General features: G+C 54.4%; 8 protein-coding genes across 8 annotated transcripts; 3 read left to right on the top strand and 5 right to left on the bottom strand.

The window, feature by feature from the left end:
- Positions 1-384: 384 nt before the first annotated feature.
- Positions 385-2,145, bottom strand: ASPZODRAFT_151213 (hypothetical protein; the record flags this gene model as incomplete). Its single annotated transcript, XM_022725715.1, has 2 exons — positions 385-2,047; positions 2,126-2,145. 2 exons carry the CDS (start codon positions 2,143-2,145, stop codon positions 385-387), a joined length of 1,683 nt encoding a protein of 560 aa, XP_022582275.1.
- A 3,015-nt stretch (positions 2,146-5,160) lies between these two features.
- On the top strand, positions 5,161-6,491 carry ASPZODRAFT_63860 (hypothetical protein; the record flags this gene model as incomplete). The annotated part of the gene is made up of 2 exons (XM_022729188.1): positions 5,161-5,801; positions 5,897-6,491. 2 exons carry the CDS (start codon positions 5,161-5,163, stop codon positions 6,489-6,491), a joined length of 1,236 nt encoding a protein of 411 aa, XP_022582274.1.
- Positions 6,453-8,791, bottom strand: ASPZODRAFT_1773713 (hypothetical protein). Its single transcript, XM_022727077.1, has 3 exons — positions 8,411-8,791; positions 7,074-8,353; positions 6,453-6,989 (listed from the first exon to the last, which is right to left on the bottom strand). The coding sequence occupies exons 1-3, from the start codon at positions 8,585-8,587 to the stop codon at positions 6,872-6,874; spliced, it is 1,575 nt and encodes a 524-aa protein (XP_022582273.1). The 5' UTR covers positions 8,588-8,791; the 3' UTR covers positions 6,453-6,871.
- Positions 8,792-8,896: 105 nt separating this feature from the next.
- On the bottom strand, positions 8,897-10,613 carry ASPZODRAFT_131326 (hypothetical protein). The gene has a single exon (XM_022722732.1). It carries the CDS (start codon positions 10,429-10,431, stop codon positions 8,971-8,973), a length of 1,461 nt encoding a protein of 486 aa, XP_022582272.1. The 5' UTR covers positions 10,432-10,613; the 3' UTR covers positions 8,897-8,970.
- Positions 10,614-10,922: 309 nt separating this feature from the next.
- On the bottom strand, positions 10,923-12,712 carry ASPZODRAFT_1775274 (hypothetical protein). The gene is made up of 3 exons (XM_022727081.1): positions 12,587-12,712; positions 12,237-12,530; positions 10,923-12,180 (listed from the first exon to the last, which is right to left on the bottom strand). The coding sequence occupies exons 2-3, from the start codon at positions 12,332-12,334 to the stop codon at positions 10,983-10,985; spliced, it is 1,296 nt and encodes a 431-aa protein (XP_022582271.1). The 5' UTR covers positions 12,335-12,530; positions 12,587-12,712; the 3' UTR covers positions 10,923-10,982.
- A 42-nt stretch (positions 12,713-12,754) lies between these two features.
- On the top strand, positions 12,755-13,980 carry ASPZODRAFT_131323 (hypothetical protein). The gene is made up of 2 exons (XM_022722731.1): positions 12,755-13,804; positions 13,866-13,980. Exon 1 carries the CDS (start codon positions 12,968-12,970, stop codon positions 13,712-13,714), a length of 747 nt encoding a protein of 248 aa, XP_022582270.1. The 5' UTR covers positions 12,755-12,967; the 3' UTR covers positions 13,715-13,804; positions 13,866-13,980.
- ASPZODRAFT_151208 (hypothetical protein) lies at positions 13,866-15,544 on the bottom strand (the record flags this gene model as incomplete). Its single annotated transcript, XM_022725714.1, has 4 exons — positions 13,866-14,318; positions 14,358-15,089; positions 15,151-15,387; positions 15,473-15,544. The coding sequence occupies 4 exons, from the start codon at positions 15,542-15,544 to the stop codon at positions 13,866-13,868; spliced, it is 1,494 nt and encodes a 497-aa protein (XP_022582269.1).
- A 228-nt stretch (positions 15,545-15,772) lies between these two features.
- On the top strand, positions 15,773-16,182 carry ASPZODRAFT_29592 (hypothetical protein; the record flags this gene model as incomplete). The annotated part of the gene is made up of 3 exons (XM_022728189.1): positions 15,773-15,899; positions 15,961-16,040; positions 16,099-16,182. Coding segments are annotated over 3 exons (291 nt in total), but the record flags the coding sequence as incomplete, so codon positions are not given.
- Positions 16,183-16,399: the final 217 nt, after the last annotated feature.

The raw sequence follows: 16,399 nt of genomic DNA, 5'->3' as shown, positions 1-16,399 counted from the left end.
TTAGATCATCGTCAGTAAACTGGTGGATTTGGTTAAACTGCTAATCACCCCCCTGTGGTTTCTGGTGTTGCTGTTTTTCTGGTTTAGATGCCAGGGATGATAAACAAAACGTGTACATGGATAGAAAAAGAATAGCCATGAGACCATGATGAATGAAAAAAAAAAATTTCTTTTACTTTGAAAATTGACTGCGAATACGTTCAAAGTAGAGAGAGAGTCATAAGAGATGGTTTCAAAGGACCTTGAGGTAGAGTCGTCCACAAGGTTCTCAATAGTATGTATTCTGAATCGAACCTAGTGCACGGAGGATTTAAACTATTATTCGTACTACCGTAGAAAAAAAATCAAGTAATAATCATTTCATTAAAAGTGATACCACGTTCTTTACCTTCCCCAGATTGTATCAAAGTTGTCCGCCATATAGTGGATGGCCTCGGCACGGTATATATCCGGCTCGATGTAGGCGTTGCCCGTCACATTGACGTTGAAGACGATGTTGCGAGGGTTGGGCACGGTGTAGATCGGCCACTGCAGTCCCTGCAGGTTGACGCCGTTGACGCCGAGTGAGTGGCGGTTTGGGTCAAGAGTGTTGACGAAACTGATCCAGGCCCCGGACATCATGCTGGCGAGCTGGTCGAAGGTCGCGGGTTCGTTGGCAAAAGGGTCCACCGCTACAGAGGTGTTGTAGCCGAGCCCATGGATGTTGTCGAAGACAAAGGCCACCTCCATGAAATGTGAGCTCCCTTCGTACATGCTCTCGCCGTTGTCGAGCACGTTGAAGTGGTACGAGTACGCGGGCACGCCGTACTCCGCCCACGCTCGCGTTGAGATGCGGCGTCCCGTATGCATGTATAGGTCGCCCCCGTACGCGGCGGCGCGTTTCCACTGGTATCCCCAGGGGGTGTCATTAGCTGGCCGCCCGTGCAGGGTTGCCGGAATGCCTATTTCAGGGATGTCTGGATACAGCTGGGCGACGATATTCAGCACCGAGTCGTTGAGGCCAGGAGCATTTGATTTGACCGATGCGATGAACTCGGCGTCCGTGTTGATCCCTTGCACGCCGAATTGGGTCCCCTCGTCGAAGTTGGTGCCAATCAGGAAGGGAACTCTGACAAACTTGCCGTTCTTGGTCAGTCTCGTGGCTGACTCTGGGAGCAGGTCGCCGTCAATCACGACGCCCGCGGAAGGGTTGACGCCCGAGGTGTTGAAAATGTTGCTGAGCGTGTCGGTCGGGACGGTTCGGAGACAGGAAAGCGTGTCGCTTGCATCGCTACAGTTAGCCATCCGTGTGATGTTCTGGTAGTTGGGTTCCCAGGCAGAGGCGTTGACGTAGTAGGCCTGGGCCGTTGGACCACCCGATTCTGCAATAGCAGCACGGAAGAGACTGTCATTGCGACCACCAAAGGCGACCAGGTGCACTCCAACGGACCCTGCACCGGAGGATTCGCCATGGATGGTTACTTTGGACGGATCGCCGCCAAAGGCTGCAATGTTCTCCTGGACCCAGTGGAGGGCCAGACGCTGGTCGCGGAGACCTAGGTTGCCCACTCCTTCTTCAGATACCTCTTCTCCCCAGAGGAAACCCCAACCGGATAAACGGTAGTTGATACTGACGCCGATGATCGGCTGGCCCATCTCGACCGAGTGCTGGACCATGAATGACTGGTTGTACCGAGGGTCCCGACTGCCACCGTCGACCAAACCACCGCCATGGATCCAGAAAATGACAGGCAGCAGGGTATCTGGTGGGATGTAGCTGGGGCGAACGACGTTCACAGTGAGACAATCCTCAGAGATGATATTGCCTAGCACCCACGTATCGCTGCCATATCCAATGCACTCCGGACTGTATTCCGTGGCGTTCTTGAACCCAGACCACGACGAGTTTAATGATTGTGGACGTCGGAAGCGAAGGTTACCCACAGGGGGCTGAGTATACGGCATCCCCAGAAAGAGATCCTGGTTATAATGTGGGTTGTAGAGGCCATAATAGCTGCCATTCTTCACCGTCACTGTGGGAGCGCCGCTGGGAGCACTGTTCGTAGTGCTGCCTCCCTTGCTCCTCTCCACCGTTACAGCAGAGACGGATGAGGGGAGACCAACGAGCAGCAGGAAGAATAAGTACTTGAAAAGACACGGAATCATTCTATCTGAAATTGAAGCCCTTTATTAAGTCAATTACGGACGGTTAAATGGGAGAGGCAACCAGACTTGACCGCTCGCTATTCCTTGATATATAAGCAAACCCTTCCCGCTTTCGCAGCTATGCTAATTGCCGGAAAGCTCGTCTAGCAATCCGGAATCAAAGCGAGCGGGGTTTATCCAGTGATGGTATTGCAAGACTGCTGATCGGCAGCCCACGGCTGCTTCTCCGCATCATCTTCAGTTTCTGAATGGCTCCAAGGAGAGGGGAAGGATTTGTAGAAGGCGGGGGAACTATATGTCTATTGTCTCCTCCTCAGCTTGACATATCGTGATCGTTCGGATAGGCGAGCAGCACTGTGGTGCCAGGACCAGGAGTGAAGCAGAGGAGGTCTGCCGACAAATACTGCAAGCAGAGCCTGTATTGTTCTCCGATAAATCGCCGGCTCTAGTCCAAGCCGTGGTGGTGTGGTTACTCTGGGATCAACTGTCGTCTCGAACGGTAGTCAGAAGCTAGACCTTTACTCCCGTAACTTAATTGTAAGAATTATGAAGAACTAAATACAGTTGGGAAATGAGCATTCTTACCTCGTATCATAGCCCTGGTCTGACCATACCATATCCTTGACATGATTTTTTCATTTTGGCGCCAAGTCACCTATAACTTAGGTACTACATACCTAGTTAACTAGTCCACTATAACCAAGGTAGTACTTAGATGGGTACATACCATCGCTGGATTGATCTCCTTTCCAGGAGTGACAGGATAGACAGACGGAGGAGACTTTGATTCCTGATTCTGATCTATACCCCGCCCTTGAAGACCTGTCAAATGAAGCATGGACCACAAAGAATGCGGCGATTCTCCTATGAATCTAGGGACTATGCAGTACAGGAGTGTTAATCGCCACATGCCCCTCGTCTCCTCAATCCATGAATAATACCCCTCTCAAGGTCAATCAGGGATCGGAAATAATTATAGCTCCCTCTATTCCATGATAGGGATAGAAAAGAACAGGCGACAGGCGTGGAAACAGTATTGGTTGACCGAAACGCTAACAAGACGCGCTGGTATGTCGAGTCATCAACCTGGCATTGAGTAACAAACCAGTCGATTCGCTTGTAATTAGTTCATTGAGAAAGAACTGCGATAGGCAACTAATAATATCTCCAATGCTTAGTGGAGGAAATAATAAATACTGTACGGAGTAAAAGATCGATTATCCTCGACGTTGTTTTAATAGGAGGTTGATGGCTCGCTCCTTCCCCCAAAATAAACCCACCCTTGGAACGCCGCTTCCTAAACTGGACAGTGGGCGGCACCTTCCCTAAACTCTGGCCTGACCCTGTCGGTCTCTCTTGACGTCTCGTCGTGTTTTTTCTTCTCGCTCTGAGAAAGAAACAATCCCATCAAGGATGATTTTTCAGAAAAGAAAGAGGGGGAAAGAACCCCTATCCAAGGTACAATCCATCGAAGGAGGATAACTAGGAGAATGTGTTGGTAGAGAGAAGGGGAACTCTCTGACAGGAGTATGGCTTCCCCTCTGGCTTGGCGTCAATAGATCTCAAACTGACCTGCGGCGTTCCAGCTTTGCCCAAGAAGTGGTTCATCGATCGTTTGATTGATTCGCGAATGTGGGGAGCTTGCCCAAGCTGAGACTCTAGCCACACTCCTACGGTCCTACCACTCCTCGCGTGTGAGAGGACGCGCCTGCCCGATGGGCTCCTCCACCTATCGCTGTGCAGATCCCCCGATACTGGCACTGGAGATCTCTGCCTGGTAGTGTTAATTCCGGACACAGATGCTCAGACGACTGGACTCCTGACAAAGCGGTTGACAGTGACGAGGCAAATGCCATGGTGGATTCTTTGAAACGCCCTCGGAGTAGCACTGCATTCCATGTTGAGACGGCGCGCGTGTCGTGTTCTTTTCTTTACAAGGGCCCTGGGAAGATCCCAGTCGCGCGCTAAAGGTTGGGTGTTTGACACGCCAACTCGATCTTGATCCGAGTATTTTTGTCCCTTCTCTTTGGCCGCCCGTTCGGTATGCACCCCCTGCGCAGACCATTTTGGGGTCATGGCTCCCCACATCCAACAACTGGATGGTAGCAGTCCTTGCAGCGCAACCGCTTCCTTCACCAGCCGCCCAGCCCTAGAATGGGAGATCCGAACCCTACCTATCATCGACATATAATATAGGCTCAGCTGGTCTCGCTGGAATTCTTCACGAGGTTCATCCACATGCACAGCAGCGTCACTGTGTTCTCTCTCTCTCTCTCTTTGTTTTAATTTTTCTTTTTGAACTGTCTGTCCCCATCTCCCTACACCCAATTTTCTCGATTTTCTCTTGGAGATCTGTTTCACTTTGGTCTGGATCCGATCAATAGTTCACCTCTCTCGGATCTCCGATTCCACGGCAGGTTTCACTCGATTAAATAATAAAAAATGAGAGATCGCTTTACTTTGCCGAGACAAAGATCTTCCTGACGAACCTATCGCGATAAGATCACGAAGAGTTGCACTCTTCGTTGGGTTGACACGACAACCTCGATTATCCTTACAGCATTCTTTCAAGAGTCGGGATCACCACAATTATTCCTGCTGGCCGGGAACTCGCAGCAATCACCTCGCATCCAGTCACTACTTGATTTCTTTTCTTTTTTTTTTTTTGCCAAAACCCTATTCACAACTGGCAGTATTCAATAGATATCTTGTTTGTGTACTCTTCTTCTGTACAAGCCACTGAAACAAAGACCATTGTTTTGCAGGCTTAATACACCAACCACTCACTGCATTCACTGAAACTGCTTGCTCGAACCATTCACTGAAAAAGAAAAGAGGGGGAAAAAAACCCTGCACTGAAAGAGAAGAGGGTTTCTTTTTCCTTTGTCTCCCTGATTTTTTTCTTCTCCAACTATTTATCTGACCGCCACGCTTTCTCTCTCTCTCGACTTTGCACTTCTTTCATTTGCCTCTAGTATGATTCAACAACAAGACTCTGGCTACGCGGTCGTCAACATGGACACCTCTTCTACGCTGGCTCAGAACCGGGCGGCTCTGAACGAGTTCGTCACAATGCCCGTCTCGCGGGAGATGATCTCCTACCTGGCCCAGCAGGCCTCCTTGGTCATCCGCTGCGAACCGCATGTGACCACTTCATCGGTCAACCGACATGGCCAACCTACGCCTCCCAGCACACCGCCGATGGACCCGTTTGACAACACACCTCCCTTGCCATCCGTGGAAACGTTCATTGCCTCATTGGTTACCCGCTCGCAGGTTCAGGTTCCGACCCTCATGTCCTCCCTGGTGTATCTCGCCCGCCTGCGCGCCCGCCTGCCGCCTGTGGCCAAGGGCATGCGCTGCACCGTCCACCGAATCTTCCTGGCCTCTCTCATCCTGGCAGCCAAGAACCTGAACGACTCCAGCCCGAAGAACAAGCACTGGGCCAAGTACACCATTGTCAAGGGGTACGAGGGCTTTGGATTTTCTCTGACCGAGGTCAATCTCATGGAGCGGCAGTTCCTCTTCCTCCTGGACTGGGAGACCCGCGTCACGGAGGATGACCTCCTGACACAACTTGAGCCCTTTTTGGCCCCGATTCGTCGTCGGCACGAGGAGCGGGAACGTGAGGAGGAATTGAAGAACCACCGTGAATGGTATGTACTCGGTTTATCCGCCTTGGTTTTCGGTTCATGCGTGATCATTTTGGTTTTCTTCCGTACGATTATGTCCCTGTTTGCTAACTTTTTAGGCGCCGCCTCCATGCCTCCGCCGAGCTCCTTGCTAGCCGCCTCCGCCGTCAGAAACAAGAACCCCGTATCGACAGTCGACGGGCAGGCGATCATGGCTCCAGGCGCCTTGGTTATGGCCATGGAACCTCGGGCATAAACATGCAAACCTCGTCATATGCGATGATCGACCAGGAACGTTACACCCCCTACCACCCGCGTCTTCGGGTCTCTCCACAGCGGTCCGGACGATCGATCTCGCCTCCCTCGGTCAACGATGTGCCTGGCCTGTCGCGTGCGGAAACCTACACATCTTTGAGCTCCCGCTGCTCCAGCACGGCACCTAGCTCTCGAGGCACCCCGGCCAGCATCTACACCTGTTCATCCCAAAGCGCGGATGAGGTCCTGGTAGCAGATTCCAGCCACAGCCCGGCACCTTCTTCAACTATGAACTACCGCTATGTCGACGCCAAAGCCTCTCACCATGAACTCCAGCAGCAACCTAGCAAAAAGGTGAAGGTGGGGGGCGGGACCCATGGTGGAGGCCTCGTTGCCAGGTTCCTTGCGTCGGCTGCAGGCTCATACATGGGCGGGCGGATTGGCCGCCCACACGCTTGAGCTGGTCTCAATCGTTTACTACAACTTTAAACTACTACAACTTTAATAAGGGTGTTGCATCATTGCGCGTCTTCTTGATGCCGGTTGCCCACACCTCGTCTCTCTCTGATAATACACCCACCCACCCCACGTGCTCTAATGCATTTCCTAACACTCCCTCTGCATGGACGGCGTTAATTTCCCCTACCCTGCGTTTTGATTTTTGATTTTATTTTATCTTTTGATTTTTGATGGCCATTTCCCTGGATCAGGTACGATGGGATGTATGTATGGTAGATGGCGTTGTACTATGATGATGATTTTTAAATATTTTACCTCTAGTAGTTTACTTTGCCGTACTCAAGTAATTGTATGAGATAATATAAAGCCAGTATTAATATTCATAAGGCCGGGGATTCCCAGTACTCGCGTTTGATCTTCATGACGGCCGACTGTTTATGGGGGAAGCTGACCTCCCCTTCTTTGTAGAAGCCACTTTGAGTGAGATAGTTGATGACTCTATTTATTATCATGTTAGAAATTATCAAGCGGTGTATAAAAAGTAAAAAAGAGTATAGAATTGGGGGGTGGGGGGAGACATACTTTGCATTGTCTACACGCGGTTCAAGCATGACGGTCTGGGTCCTCAGATCAGCGAGCCAGCAGTAATGGACGAGAGCAGATAACCAGATGGCGACTCTATGCGGCCCACGAAATTCCTGCTCGCCGACGAGCAAGTGGATGCCACGATCGTAGTTGTCGACCGGGGAGGTTGAATTGCCGCTCAGGAGGGAACCGAGGGGATCCTCTTTGACCCAGTAGATCTCGAAATAGCCAAAGGGTTTCCCGTCCCAGCAGCCGAAGACGGGGAAGCTGTGTTTGGAGGAGAGATTATCGCGCAGAAACGTTTCCTGGGTCTGGAGCGGGCCCTGGACGCCCCACGCGGCTGAGACGCGGGGATCGTTCATCCACCGGTGGAGGATCTCCAGGTCGGAGGAGGCAGAGGAGGAGGGGGGGGGGGAGGAAGAGGTATTAAGATTACTACTAGCACTGGCGGAATTTCTGCCGTGCTTTGGCAGGTACGGAACCCGAAAGGACAGGTACTGGTTCACGCTGGGGATGTAGCGGGTATAAAACACCTCGCCCTGGTGAGGCGGTTTAGGGCGGAGAGGGTGGCGGATGCCGTTGGTGAAGGTGTATTGTGTTGGCGGCGGGGGGAAATAGGTAGGCAGATGCGAGGCAGAGAAGAAGGGGTTCGACGCCGCGACAGGAACGGTGATGAGGGTGGGTGTATTGCTGGTGGTGATGGTGGCGGTTGATGTGCCGCCACCGCTGGCGGCATCGTCTGGCGTTGGGGAACCGCCGCGCGAGGGAAATGGCGAGAGAGCAGCGGGCGATAAGGGGGAGACACCCTTGGGCGAGAGGGTGAAGAGGAAGATGCGCGGGTCGAGCTGCCAGAAGGCGCGGCGGCTGACGAAGAGGTTCTCCCCGCTGGAGGAGGAGGAGGAGGAGGAGGCGTTGCGGGACTCGAACGGGTCGAGACCCACGGACGAGTCCTCGTTGGCGATGAGGCCCATTCGCACGAGCTTCTGCAGCAGGTTGCGTCCCTGGAAGATGCCCTCGCGGCGGATCTTGACCCGCCAGGCGCCCTGGGGCCGGCCGCTGGGCGGCGTCAGGGCGCACTGCTCGTTGCTGAGATGCAGGTCGGGCTCCGGCTCGTGGAAGTACCACCACAGCGTGGCCCAGAGCATGACGGCGATCTGCCGGCTGGGCGAGTGCGGCGGGCGAAAGTCGCTGCTCGGCGGGCTCACGATATACGAGATGTACAGCGAGTCGTCGTTCAACGTCGGCTGCGTGAAGCGGTTCGATTTCTCCTCGACAACGACGGGCCTCTCGTCTTTGTTCTTCTTCCTTTCCCCCCCTTCTCCTCCTACTCCTGCTCCTGCTCTTGCTCCCCCCTCTTCTTTCGACTTGTTCGTCTGCAGAATCACCGTCCAGCCGGGAGGAAAGGCCGAGTGGTGCAGGTTCATCTCATGCGACCTGAAGTTGACCCCGCCGAAGACTGGCGTGACGGTGAAGGTCTGGCCATTCGGGAGATGGCACTCGGAGGAGGGCATTCTGAGAGACTGGGGGTGCCGATGGGAACGGAGGATATACTGCAGTCAAGAGAGTCACATAGAAAGGAAGTTTCCTCGAAAATAAAAGTTGGTGGTGGTAAAGTGAGAGCGATCTATCGGATAGCGTGGGGTGATGTGCCCCGCGAGGGGTTGATAGCTAATAATTAGTTACGAATAGCAAGGAACTGATTAGAGATCCAGTTTTACTAGTGACTCAAATAATAGGAATCAATATGTTATGGTCTGATAAAAAGATAGTCGAGGCGTAGATCGATGATCTGGTATAGGTATGGATAGATAGATATAGCAACGGGTATAGACAGAAGAAAGAAAACATGGTAGCAAAGGCACAATAGAAATAAAACAACAGTAGAGAGCAGAAGCTAAAAATCCTCCACTGTCGTGCCGATATTTCTCTCTCTCGCCAGGCGGATCAGATCCCCCCCCGTCACCAAATCCATCAGCCCCAGGCCGACGCTCTTGTAGACGACATTCCCACGCTCGACCCAGTCGTGCAGGCTTTTCTCCTCGTCCGATCCTCCCTCAGTGGCGCGTTTCACCATGAGGAGCTCACCGAGCTCGACGAGCTGCTGCGGCTGGAGGCCCGACTGGACGATCTCGCCGGCCTCCTGCAGCGCCGCCTCGAGGCTGTCGACGACGACGACGCCACTGCGCGGCGTATGTTTGTGGTAATGGCGGTGCGAGGCCGAGGCCCCGTCCGCCTCGTCGCGCAGGATATCCGGGTGCAGCTCGGCCATGTGCGGCTTGTACGAGCCGACGGCGCTGACGAGACGCCCCTTCTGGCGGCCCTCGCGCGCCGTGAGCAGTTCGGCAGGGAACAGGGGCTCGACGGCGGGTGTGCAGCAGAAGATGACGTCTGCTTTGCGGACGGCCTCGCGCCGAAGGCGTGTGTACTCGACGAAATCACTGCTCATCGCCGAGAACTTGACTCCGCCGCGCCACCCGCTGTTCTCCGCCGAGTAGATGTCTCGCAGCAGGGCGGCCGCCCGCTCAAACGACCGGTTGAGGATGTACACCCGCTTGATCTCGTCGCGCCGCAGCGTCAGCGCCAGCCGGATGTGCCAGTACGCCTGCCGCCCGGCCCCGAACACCGTCAGCGTCCGTACCCGCCGCCGCGGCGTGAACAGCATCAGCGCCGACAACGCCGTCCGGAACGCCGTCAGCTCCTGCGCGCTGATCAGGCCGAACGGCTCGCTCTGCGCGTCCAACAGCGTCACGCTGCCCCGGGGGCTTGTATCCCGCGTGCCTGCTCCCGGCCACGCCCCGAGCGTCGACGAGACCGACTGTCGGTTGACGCAGCCGGACGCAGGCAACGACGAAGCCTCGCTGGTTTCCCCACTGCTCCAATTACCACTGCTACTCGCCACGCTCGAACCCAGCAAGTTGCTGCTGTTGTTGTAATTGTTGTCCTCCTGAGAGGAAATAGAGAGATCGCTTAGATCAGAGGCCACAGAGGCCATCGAGTCTCGCGGATTATGTCCACGCGGCGACCGACTTCCTCGCGAGGAACTCCCCTGTACCGAAAGATGTGTATCCACCACACAGCCAGCCTGGTTGTCCCCCCCAGCCGGATCCTTGAGCGAGATCATCTTGATGCCGACCGTCTGCCCCGTGCTCGCCGGCATGAAGAGGGTCGTCCGTCCATCCTGCCGGGTGATGGCCGTCCGCGGCGGCTGGTACGACGCCGCACAGCCTGCCTCCTGCGTGCCCGTCGAGTACTCGTGGAGAGCGTTAGCCAGGTTCCGTTGGAGAGAGAGAATCTCCTCGCGGGTCAGCGAGAGGAGCAGCGTGCGCAACTGCGAGGAGGAGAGGATCGTCAGCATGACAGCAGTAAATCCAATCAAATAAACACAGAGATAGAATAAGGACAAACAGAGAGAATTAGAAGAGGGAAGAGTTAATTATTATTTAATATCTATTCAGTCTTACAGTTTAGAAACACCATGATTAGCGGGGCACTTGGCACTGGCGTGTCGCTCCTGGTACTCGTCAGCCCCCATCGCGTCAGAACCAGGGATCAGGAGCCCTGGGCGCCTTGGGCCGTCTGCATGGCTGTGTTTCCATGCTTCGTTCTAGTAGTAGAGAGCCCACGGGGCGGTCATGGCGGCCTATTCGTTGTGAGAGGGAGCTTGGATAGGAGCTTGGATGGCAGAGAGGAGGGGAAAGAGAGAGGAGGGGGTGGCGAGTCCGTTTTTTTTTTAACAGCAACATACGTAAGGTACTCCGTACTACGTGCATCCTGCATGCATGTTTAGTTAACTCAAGGCAATTAATTATGGTGATGCCTAGGTAGGTACTCTTCAGTTCGTCATGAAAAGTTATGTAGTAAGTTGCGTGTCCAGGGTATAGAAGAAAGAAGAAGAAAGAAAAAATGCTAATATCCCCACATATCATCGCTCGCCTTGACCATGTCGTCCTCCAGAAGCACCTGCAGCCCTTTCTCTCGCCCCTCTTGGCGACGCTGCCGCTTGGTCACGATGTGACTCGGGGTGATCGGCGTCACTGGCGTGAAGGGCATGTACGGACTATATGGCGTTGCCAGTCCCGTCCGAGGTCCTCCCATCCGCTGCAGGTTCTCCGGTCGCTCGAGGATGGTCGTCTTGGTCGCGGGCGCGCTCGATGGCGGGTATGCCTCGCGGAGGGGCAACGAGGGGGTTGACCCGGGCTGACTGCCCGCGCTCAGGTTGAGGGGGGCTGGCGCTGGCGCCCGTTCACTGGGGCGCGGCGAGGGCTTGGCCCAGCTAACAGCCTTAGGCGCCGGCGGCGGCGGGCCCGGTTTGTACATCCGAGGGCTGAGCGGGATGTGTTCTTCATCATGCGTCGAACCCACCGGCGAGCGGAACGGCGGCGAGATGATGGGCAACTTGCGGATGGAGCGGGGGGAGTGGAGCTTGTCGGAGCTCACCGGATTGCCTGGTCGTCCCGACGAGCTGAAGAGCGACAGCGGAGACATCCTGGAGCGACGAGAGGAGGCAGAACGGGGAGATGGGAGAGGCGGGGTGGTTGGCTCCTCTTCTCTCAGGGACGGGGACGGGGCTGCGTAGGAGACTGGACTGGTATCGACCAGGCCGGCAGCCTTGAGCTCGTCGTGCTCCATCACCGCCGCGTACAGCTTCTCCATCTCATCCTGTGCCCGACGCCGGTCCGACGCGACCACCGTCTCATCTATGGTGACCACGCTGGTGTTGCCTGAGTTCTGGTGCTTGTGGCCCTTTACCAGACTACTAAACGAGCCGGTGAAAGCACTGGTGCGGCTAGGGCTGACGGTACTAGGCTGGGTCGCCTGAGTGCCAACCGGGTTGGTATTCACGGCGAACGAGGGTTTCAACGGCGTCATCATTTCCACCTGAAGCGAATAGTTGGATGCCTGCACTGCTCTGCGTAACCGACGGCCCACGAAGACAAATAGCGTCAAGAGAAAAACAACCGAGATCAGGTACGCCCCGACGATGCAGCCCACCTGGATGGCCAGCAACGGTTTATCGAGGGGTTCCAGAGGAGGATACGACCGGCTCTCAACTCGACCAGCCGCCGGTCCAGCAGTAGTGAGAGACGGAAGCAGAAATAAAAGTGTAGTAGTAGTAGCAACGACCACCGCAGGCATCGAGAATGGTAGGAAGCCCCTCATTCTCGTACTACCCTCGCAGAGATCAACCACTTAAGTATTCTTCGGGAGAGTAACTCTCTATCACATCGGAATCGCAGCGATACCTGCATCCTTTGCATATCTTCCCCCGGAAACAGACCCAGAGATATATGCCCGTAGCCATTCGTGACAAGGATCTGCCTTGCCACCAGGCAATGGACGACTGATTGGGTGTGACGATGTGACAGGCGAACAGCCACGCTGCAGGAGCGGCTCGAATGACAGCCCAGCGCTACCGGGCAGTTGTGACATCTCGAGTCTTTAAACTAAGATGTTCTGCAATCCCAGTCACTGAGTGGCCCGATATAGAGTGAGACGGTGAGAGCTCTTACCTGTGCTCGCTGAGAGGTTGAATACGCGCCGGGCCCACAGCCACCATCTTGGCACGGTGGTTGGATCTATGGGTGGCTTTTTGATTGCCTGTCATATTATATATGCTCTGATTCTGAGTCCGAGAAGAACTCGCTCTTTAGAGCTGTCTTGTAGAGGCATTGTAGAGGGGAGGAGATGAGGAGGTGAGGAGGAGAGGTGTCGTGGTAAGGAAGGCACGGCTCAGCTTTTGAAAAAACAATGCTCCAGGAGCATAACAAAACAGAGCACAGAATATCAACAGACAACCACTACTTTACAATTAATTGTCTTGTCTTGACTAGAACTCCATTCGTTCCTTTTATATCCAATAGTTATTGACAGTCTAATCGCTAGTCTACAGAATGGGCCACAAATTCTCCGCAGTCCACGGTGTCAAGTCAGACCACTTCTACAAGCCCGGGAACGCCATCAACGAGATCTGGCTGGGTAAGCTAGAGATCGTGTCTCGACTGCCATTTGGAGACTCGGACCTGGCCCAGGCCGGTTGGGCTAAGAGCGGCTGGCCCAAAATTCCATGGCACAACTTTATCATACCTCTGCGGCGCCGAGAGACGACGACGACGACGACGACGACGACGACGACGACGCCTGTCAGGCGAGGAATCGGCCATGGGAATGAACTCCGATGGGGAGAAGAGGGGAACTTGTTGAAGGATATATCAGTGTCACAGGGGATGCTGGCGGTGGCGATCATCCTGACGATTTTTGCCATGGCGGCCTTCAGTCTCCCAGTCCTGCTGCAGCGAAGCAAGAACCGCCGGTCTTTCGACATGTGCAAATTTCGGACGGCGCAATGGAAGAAAAAGTTCAAGACGCACTTTTGGGCCGCGGTGGGCTCTCTCGTAGTGGGAGCTATGCTCGCTCTGGTCGGGTACCTTGCCGTGGAGCTTGCGGTGCAACACGTCGACCCGACCGATGCGGATACCGCTGGCTTCACTGGCCTGGTTCGCATTCTCTATGGTCTGATTATGTCGATTGTGTTCTTGTGTTCGGCTACAGCCGTGGGTGCCCTCTGGGCGGAGTGGAAGGAGTTTTGTCGGGTGGTAGGTGGCGAGCCTGTTTTCATCCAGCTCCTGGATCGAGCATGAACGGTGAGGAGTGGAAGGGAAGGTATTAAGCTATTTGCGTGCTTGGGTCTATTCTTAGTCTTGTAATACCAGACCTACCCCTATTCTTTCCTGATAATGTACACACACATTGTTATACTATCTTCATAGAGTGATGATTAACCCAACTGACCTATTTGGAAAAGAGATCCTTCCATAATTCCTTAAGCCCGTACCCCTTGGACTTATCCTCGTCGTAGACCCGAGACGCCTGCGTCGTGCTTAATGTCTGCATGATCCTCGGTGCCGTCTGCGAAGCAGCTGGTTTCGAAGGCCGAACACGCTCCGTCGCGCGCCGGTAGATCTCGTCAGCGAGGCTAGAAGCCACGTCCGCATAGCACGCCGCCAGCTCCCGCTCGAGGTTGAGATATGGTTTCTGCGCGATGGGTGGGGCTTGCAGGTTGTATGAGCGGGCGAGTGCGTTGATGGTGTGTACCGCGAGCTCATGGTAAGACCGCTCGATGGCTAGATAGTCTGGGTCGCGGAGGGGAGGTACTATCGGAAGGGGGTCTGGATCTGGATCTGGAGCAGATTCGGAATTATATGCAGAGCTGCCAGCAGACTCAGTCGAAGTTGGCATGGATGACTGGGAGACAATCCGTCCGTCTGCGTTCAGCTGGCTGACTGAGCTCTCGGGATTAGTCTCTCGCCACGATGCCTCCACTCTGGCTTTGTCGGCGAGTCGAGTCTCCGCTGCGGCGTACGCCCGCGCCCGTCGCATCTGAGCGTCGAGCGACCCGCCCTCTCGCGCGATCAACCGCGCCGCATGCCGTCGCCAGTCGTTGCGTATTCGGGAGCGGAAGCGGTCGATCTCGCGCGCGAGCTCCTGCTGCTTCTCGATCCAGGGAGGCACGATCTCCTGCTGCTTGATAATCTTGTTCATGAAGTACTCCGTCGTGTCGATGAACGCGCTGTTCGCATTGTGGTCTGTCTGCACGTTTATTCCCTTTCCTCGGGCAATCCGCTTGAACTGGCCGCGCGCCATTGCGTCTTCGATCCGCTCGTTCGCAAGCGACGACAGGCCCTGCAGCGTCATCGGCATCGCACGCGCCCCGGGCGAAAACCGCTCCTTCATCTCCCGGTGCATCGCCTGCTTCTCCTCCTCGGAGAGCCCCGTGTTCTGGCTCAGGCTGTAGATCGAGCTGTGTTCCTTGGCCCGCGCCAGCCGCAGCCCCGGCGACTGGTTCTGTTTCGGCGAGATCTGGAATTTGACAGGAGTTGGCTGCGGGATCTTGAAGGGCACTCGAGCGGGTTTCTTGGAGCTATCGAGCATCCGAAGCGTGGCATCGTGCACGCTTTCCGTCCCGGTCCACGGCATGGCGCCAGCGACATCTCTGGTTCCTTGTCCAGCACTCGTCTGATGGGTTAGCATGAGAAATCTAGCACATATATCTTATACATATCAAGAGGGCAATCACCGGTATATTGGCAATGGAATGTGCTGCAGCGTGGTCGCTCTGGAATGAGCTCGCAGCGAGTCGCTCCTCGAGCTGTTTCTTCAGCTCCTCCGAGAACCCCGCCTGGTCTATCGTTCTGCGAGCCGATTTACCACCCTCCAGCATCGCCTGTTCAGTCATCTCCGACAATCGACGGGCCATAGGCCCCTCCTCGTGGCGTTTTTCTGCTGTTCCCGGCCCTTCATCTTGTGTAGTTGCCTCCGTATTTTGCCTCGTCGTTGCTGTCTGCTCCCTTGTCGCAGCCGAAAAGTGTCTCGCTCCTTCAAGTATCTGCGTCTTGCACGCGTGTGCAAATCGAAACGATTGAGCTCCTCGCATGTAGACACGGTCCATACTCTATCGATGGAAAAGGCATGGTTGTAGAAGTGAGGAATACCTGTAGGTTAAAATGATGCCTTGTAGTTGATTGAGTGGTTGCTATCTCGATGCTTATGTCATCCTCGGAGAAAAATATGGCTCTGGCCCGACAGCTTCAACAATGCCTACTAAGGATTATTGAAACAGGCTGTGTTGCTGGGATTGTCGACCCTCCGATCAGATCCCATCCCTGTTTCTTTCACTACGCAAATCCAGAGCTGTCGCTATGCCTGGAAAGGGAGCTCCCACTCGCCTCAACGGCGTTCGTCTGCAGACCATCCCTCATCTCCGGGTGCGTCGTCCGAACCAGCATGAGCAGAACCCGTGTGTGAACGCCATGTCCACCGTTCTGAGTACGTCGTCCTATTTGAACAGAAATGTCTATGTCTTCTATTTGCCGGAACTAATGGTCAGACTGCTGGGCGTCGTCCAATTACAGCGTGGAAGGCTGTGCGGCGTTCGAGGAACAGTTGAGACAGTGCATGGATTCGCCGGTATGTGGTTTGACAGCTATGAAAAGCGTGAATCTAGTGACTAATTCATGTCTTCTAGAAAACCAAGGGAAAGCACAAGAATACGATCAACTACCACCTCATGAGAATGTACCCGAAGGTCGTGGGTCCGAAGAAGAAGCAGGGTGTTCTGGGCTAGAGTATTGGGATTGAGATGATTTTTATTTTGGAAAGATAAGGGGTTGCAGAGGGTTCATGGGGTCGTGGTATACAGGAGACCCTCTGAGTGAGCTTTCAGCGATAGTTGTTTATTGGAGTTTGGGATTATGGCTCTTCGAAGAATATGTATTTCACTTGTCACTGTATATTATGCATATCACCAATACCATCCATGTCATTGA

This window comes from Penicilliopsis zonata (assembly GCF_001890105.1).
Source record: "Penicilliopsis zonata CBS 506.65 unplaced genomic scaffold ASPZOscaffold_5, whole genome shotgun sequence".
Taxonomy (NCBI): Eukaryota; Fungi; Ascomycota; class Eurotiomycetes; order Eurotiales; family Aspergillaceae; genus Penicilliopsis; species Penicilliopsis zonata.
Note: the sequence above shows the minus strand (reverse complement) of the source record. Positions and strands in the feature narration are given on the sequence as shown.

What these genes read in the sequence shown, in the direction of transcription:
- ASPZODRAFT_1773713 (XM_022727077.1), bottom strand. Translation starts at nt 8,587, where the DNA reads ATGCCCTCCTCCGAGTGCCATCTCCCGAATGGCCAGACCTTCACCGTC. An exon ending in AGGGGGGAGCAAGAGCAGGA is followed by an intron (nt 8,354 to 8,410) that starts GCAGGAGTAGGA and finishes GAGAGGCCCGTC; the next exon opens with GTTGTCGAGGAGAAATCGAA. An exon ending in CCGCGTGTAGACAATGCAAA is followed by an intron (nt 6,990 to 7,073) that starts GTATGTCTCCCC and finishes GATAATAAATAG; the next exon opens with AGTCATCAACTATCTCACTC.
- ASPZODRAFT_131326 (XM_022722732.1), bottom strand. Translation starts at nt 10,431, where the DNA reads ATGCTGACGATCCTCTCCTCCTCGCAGTTGCGCACGCTGCTCCTCTCG.
- ASPZODRAFT_1775274 (XM_022727081.1), bottom strand. Translation starts at nt 12,334, where the DNA reads ATGCAAAGGATGCAGGTATCGCTGCGATTCCGATGTGATAGAGAGTTA. An exon ending in TCTGCGAGGGTAGTACGAGA is followed by an intron (nt 12,181 to 12,236) that starts ATGAGGGGCTTC and finishes TACTACTACTAC; the next exon opens with ACTTTTATTTCTGCTTCCGT.
- ASPZODRAFT_131323 (XM_022722731.1), top strand. Translation starts at nt 12,968, where the DNA reads ATGGGCCACAAATTCTCCGCAGTCCACGGTGTCAAGTCAGACCACTTC.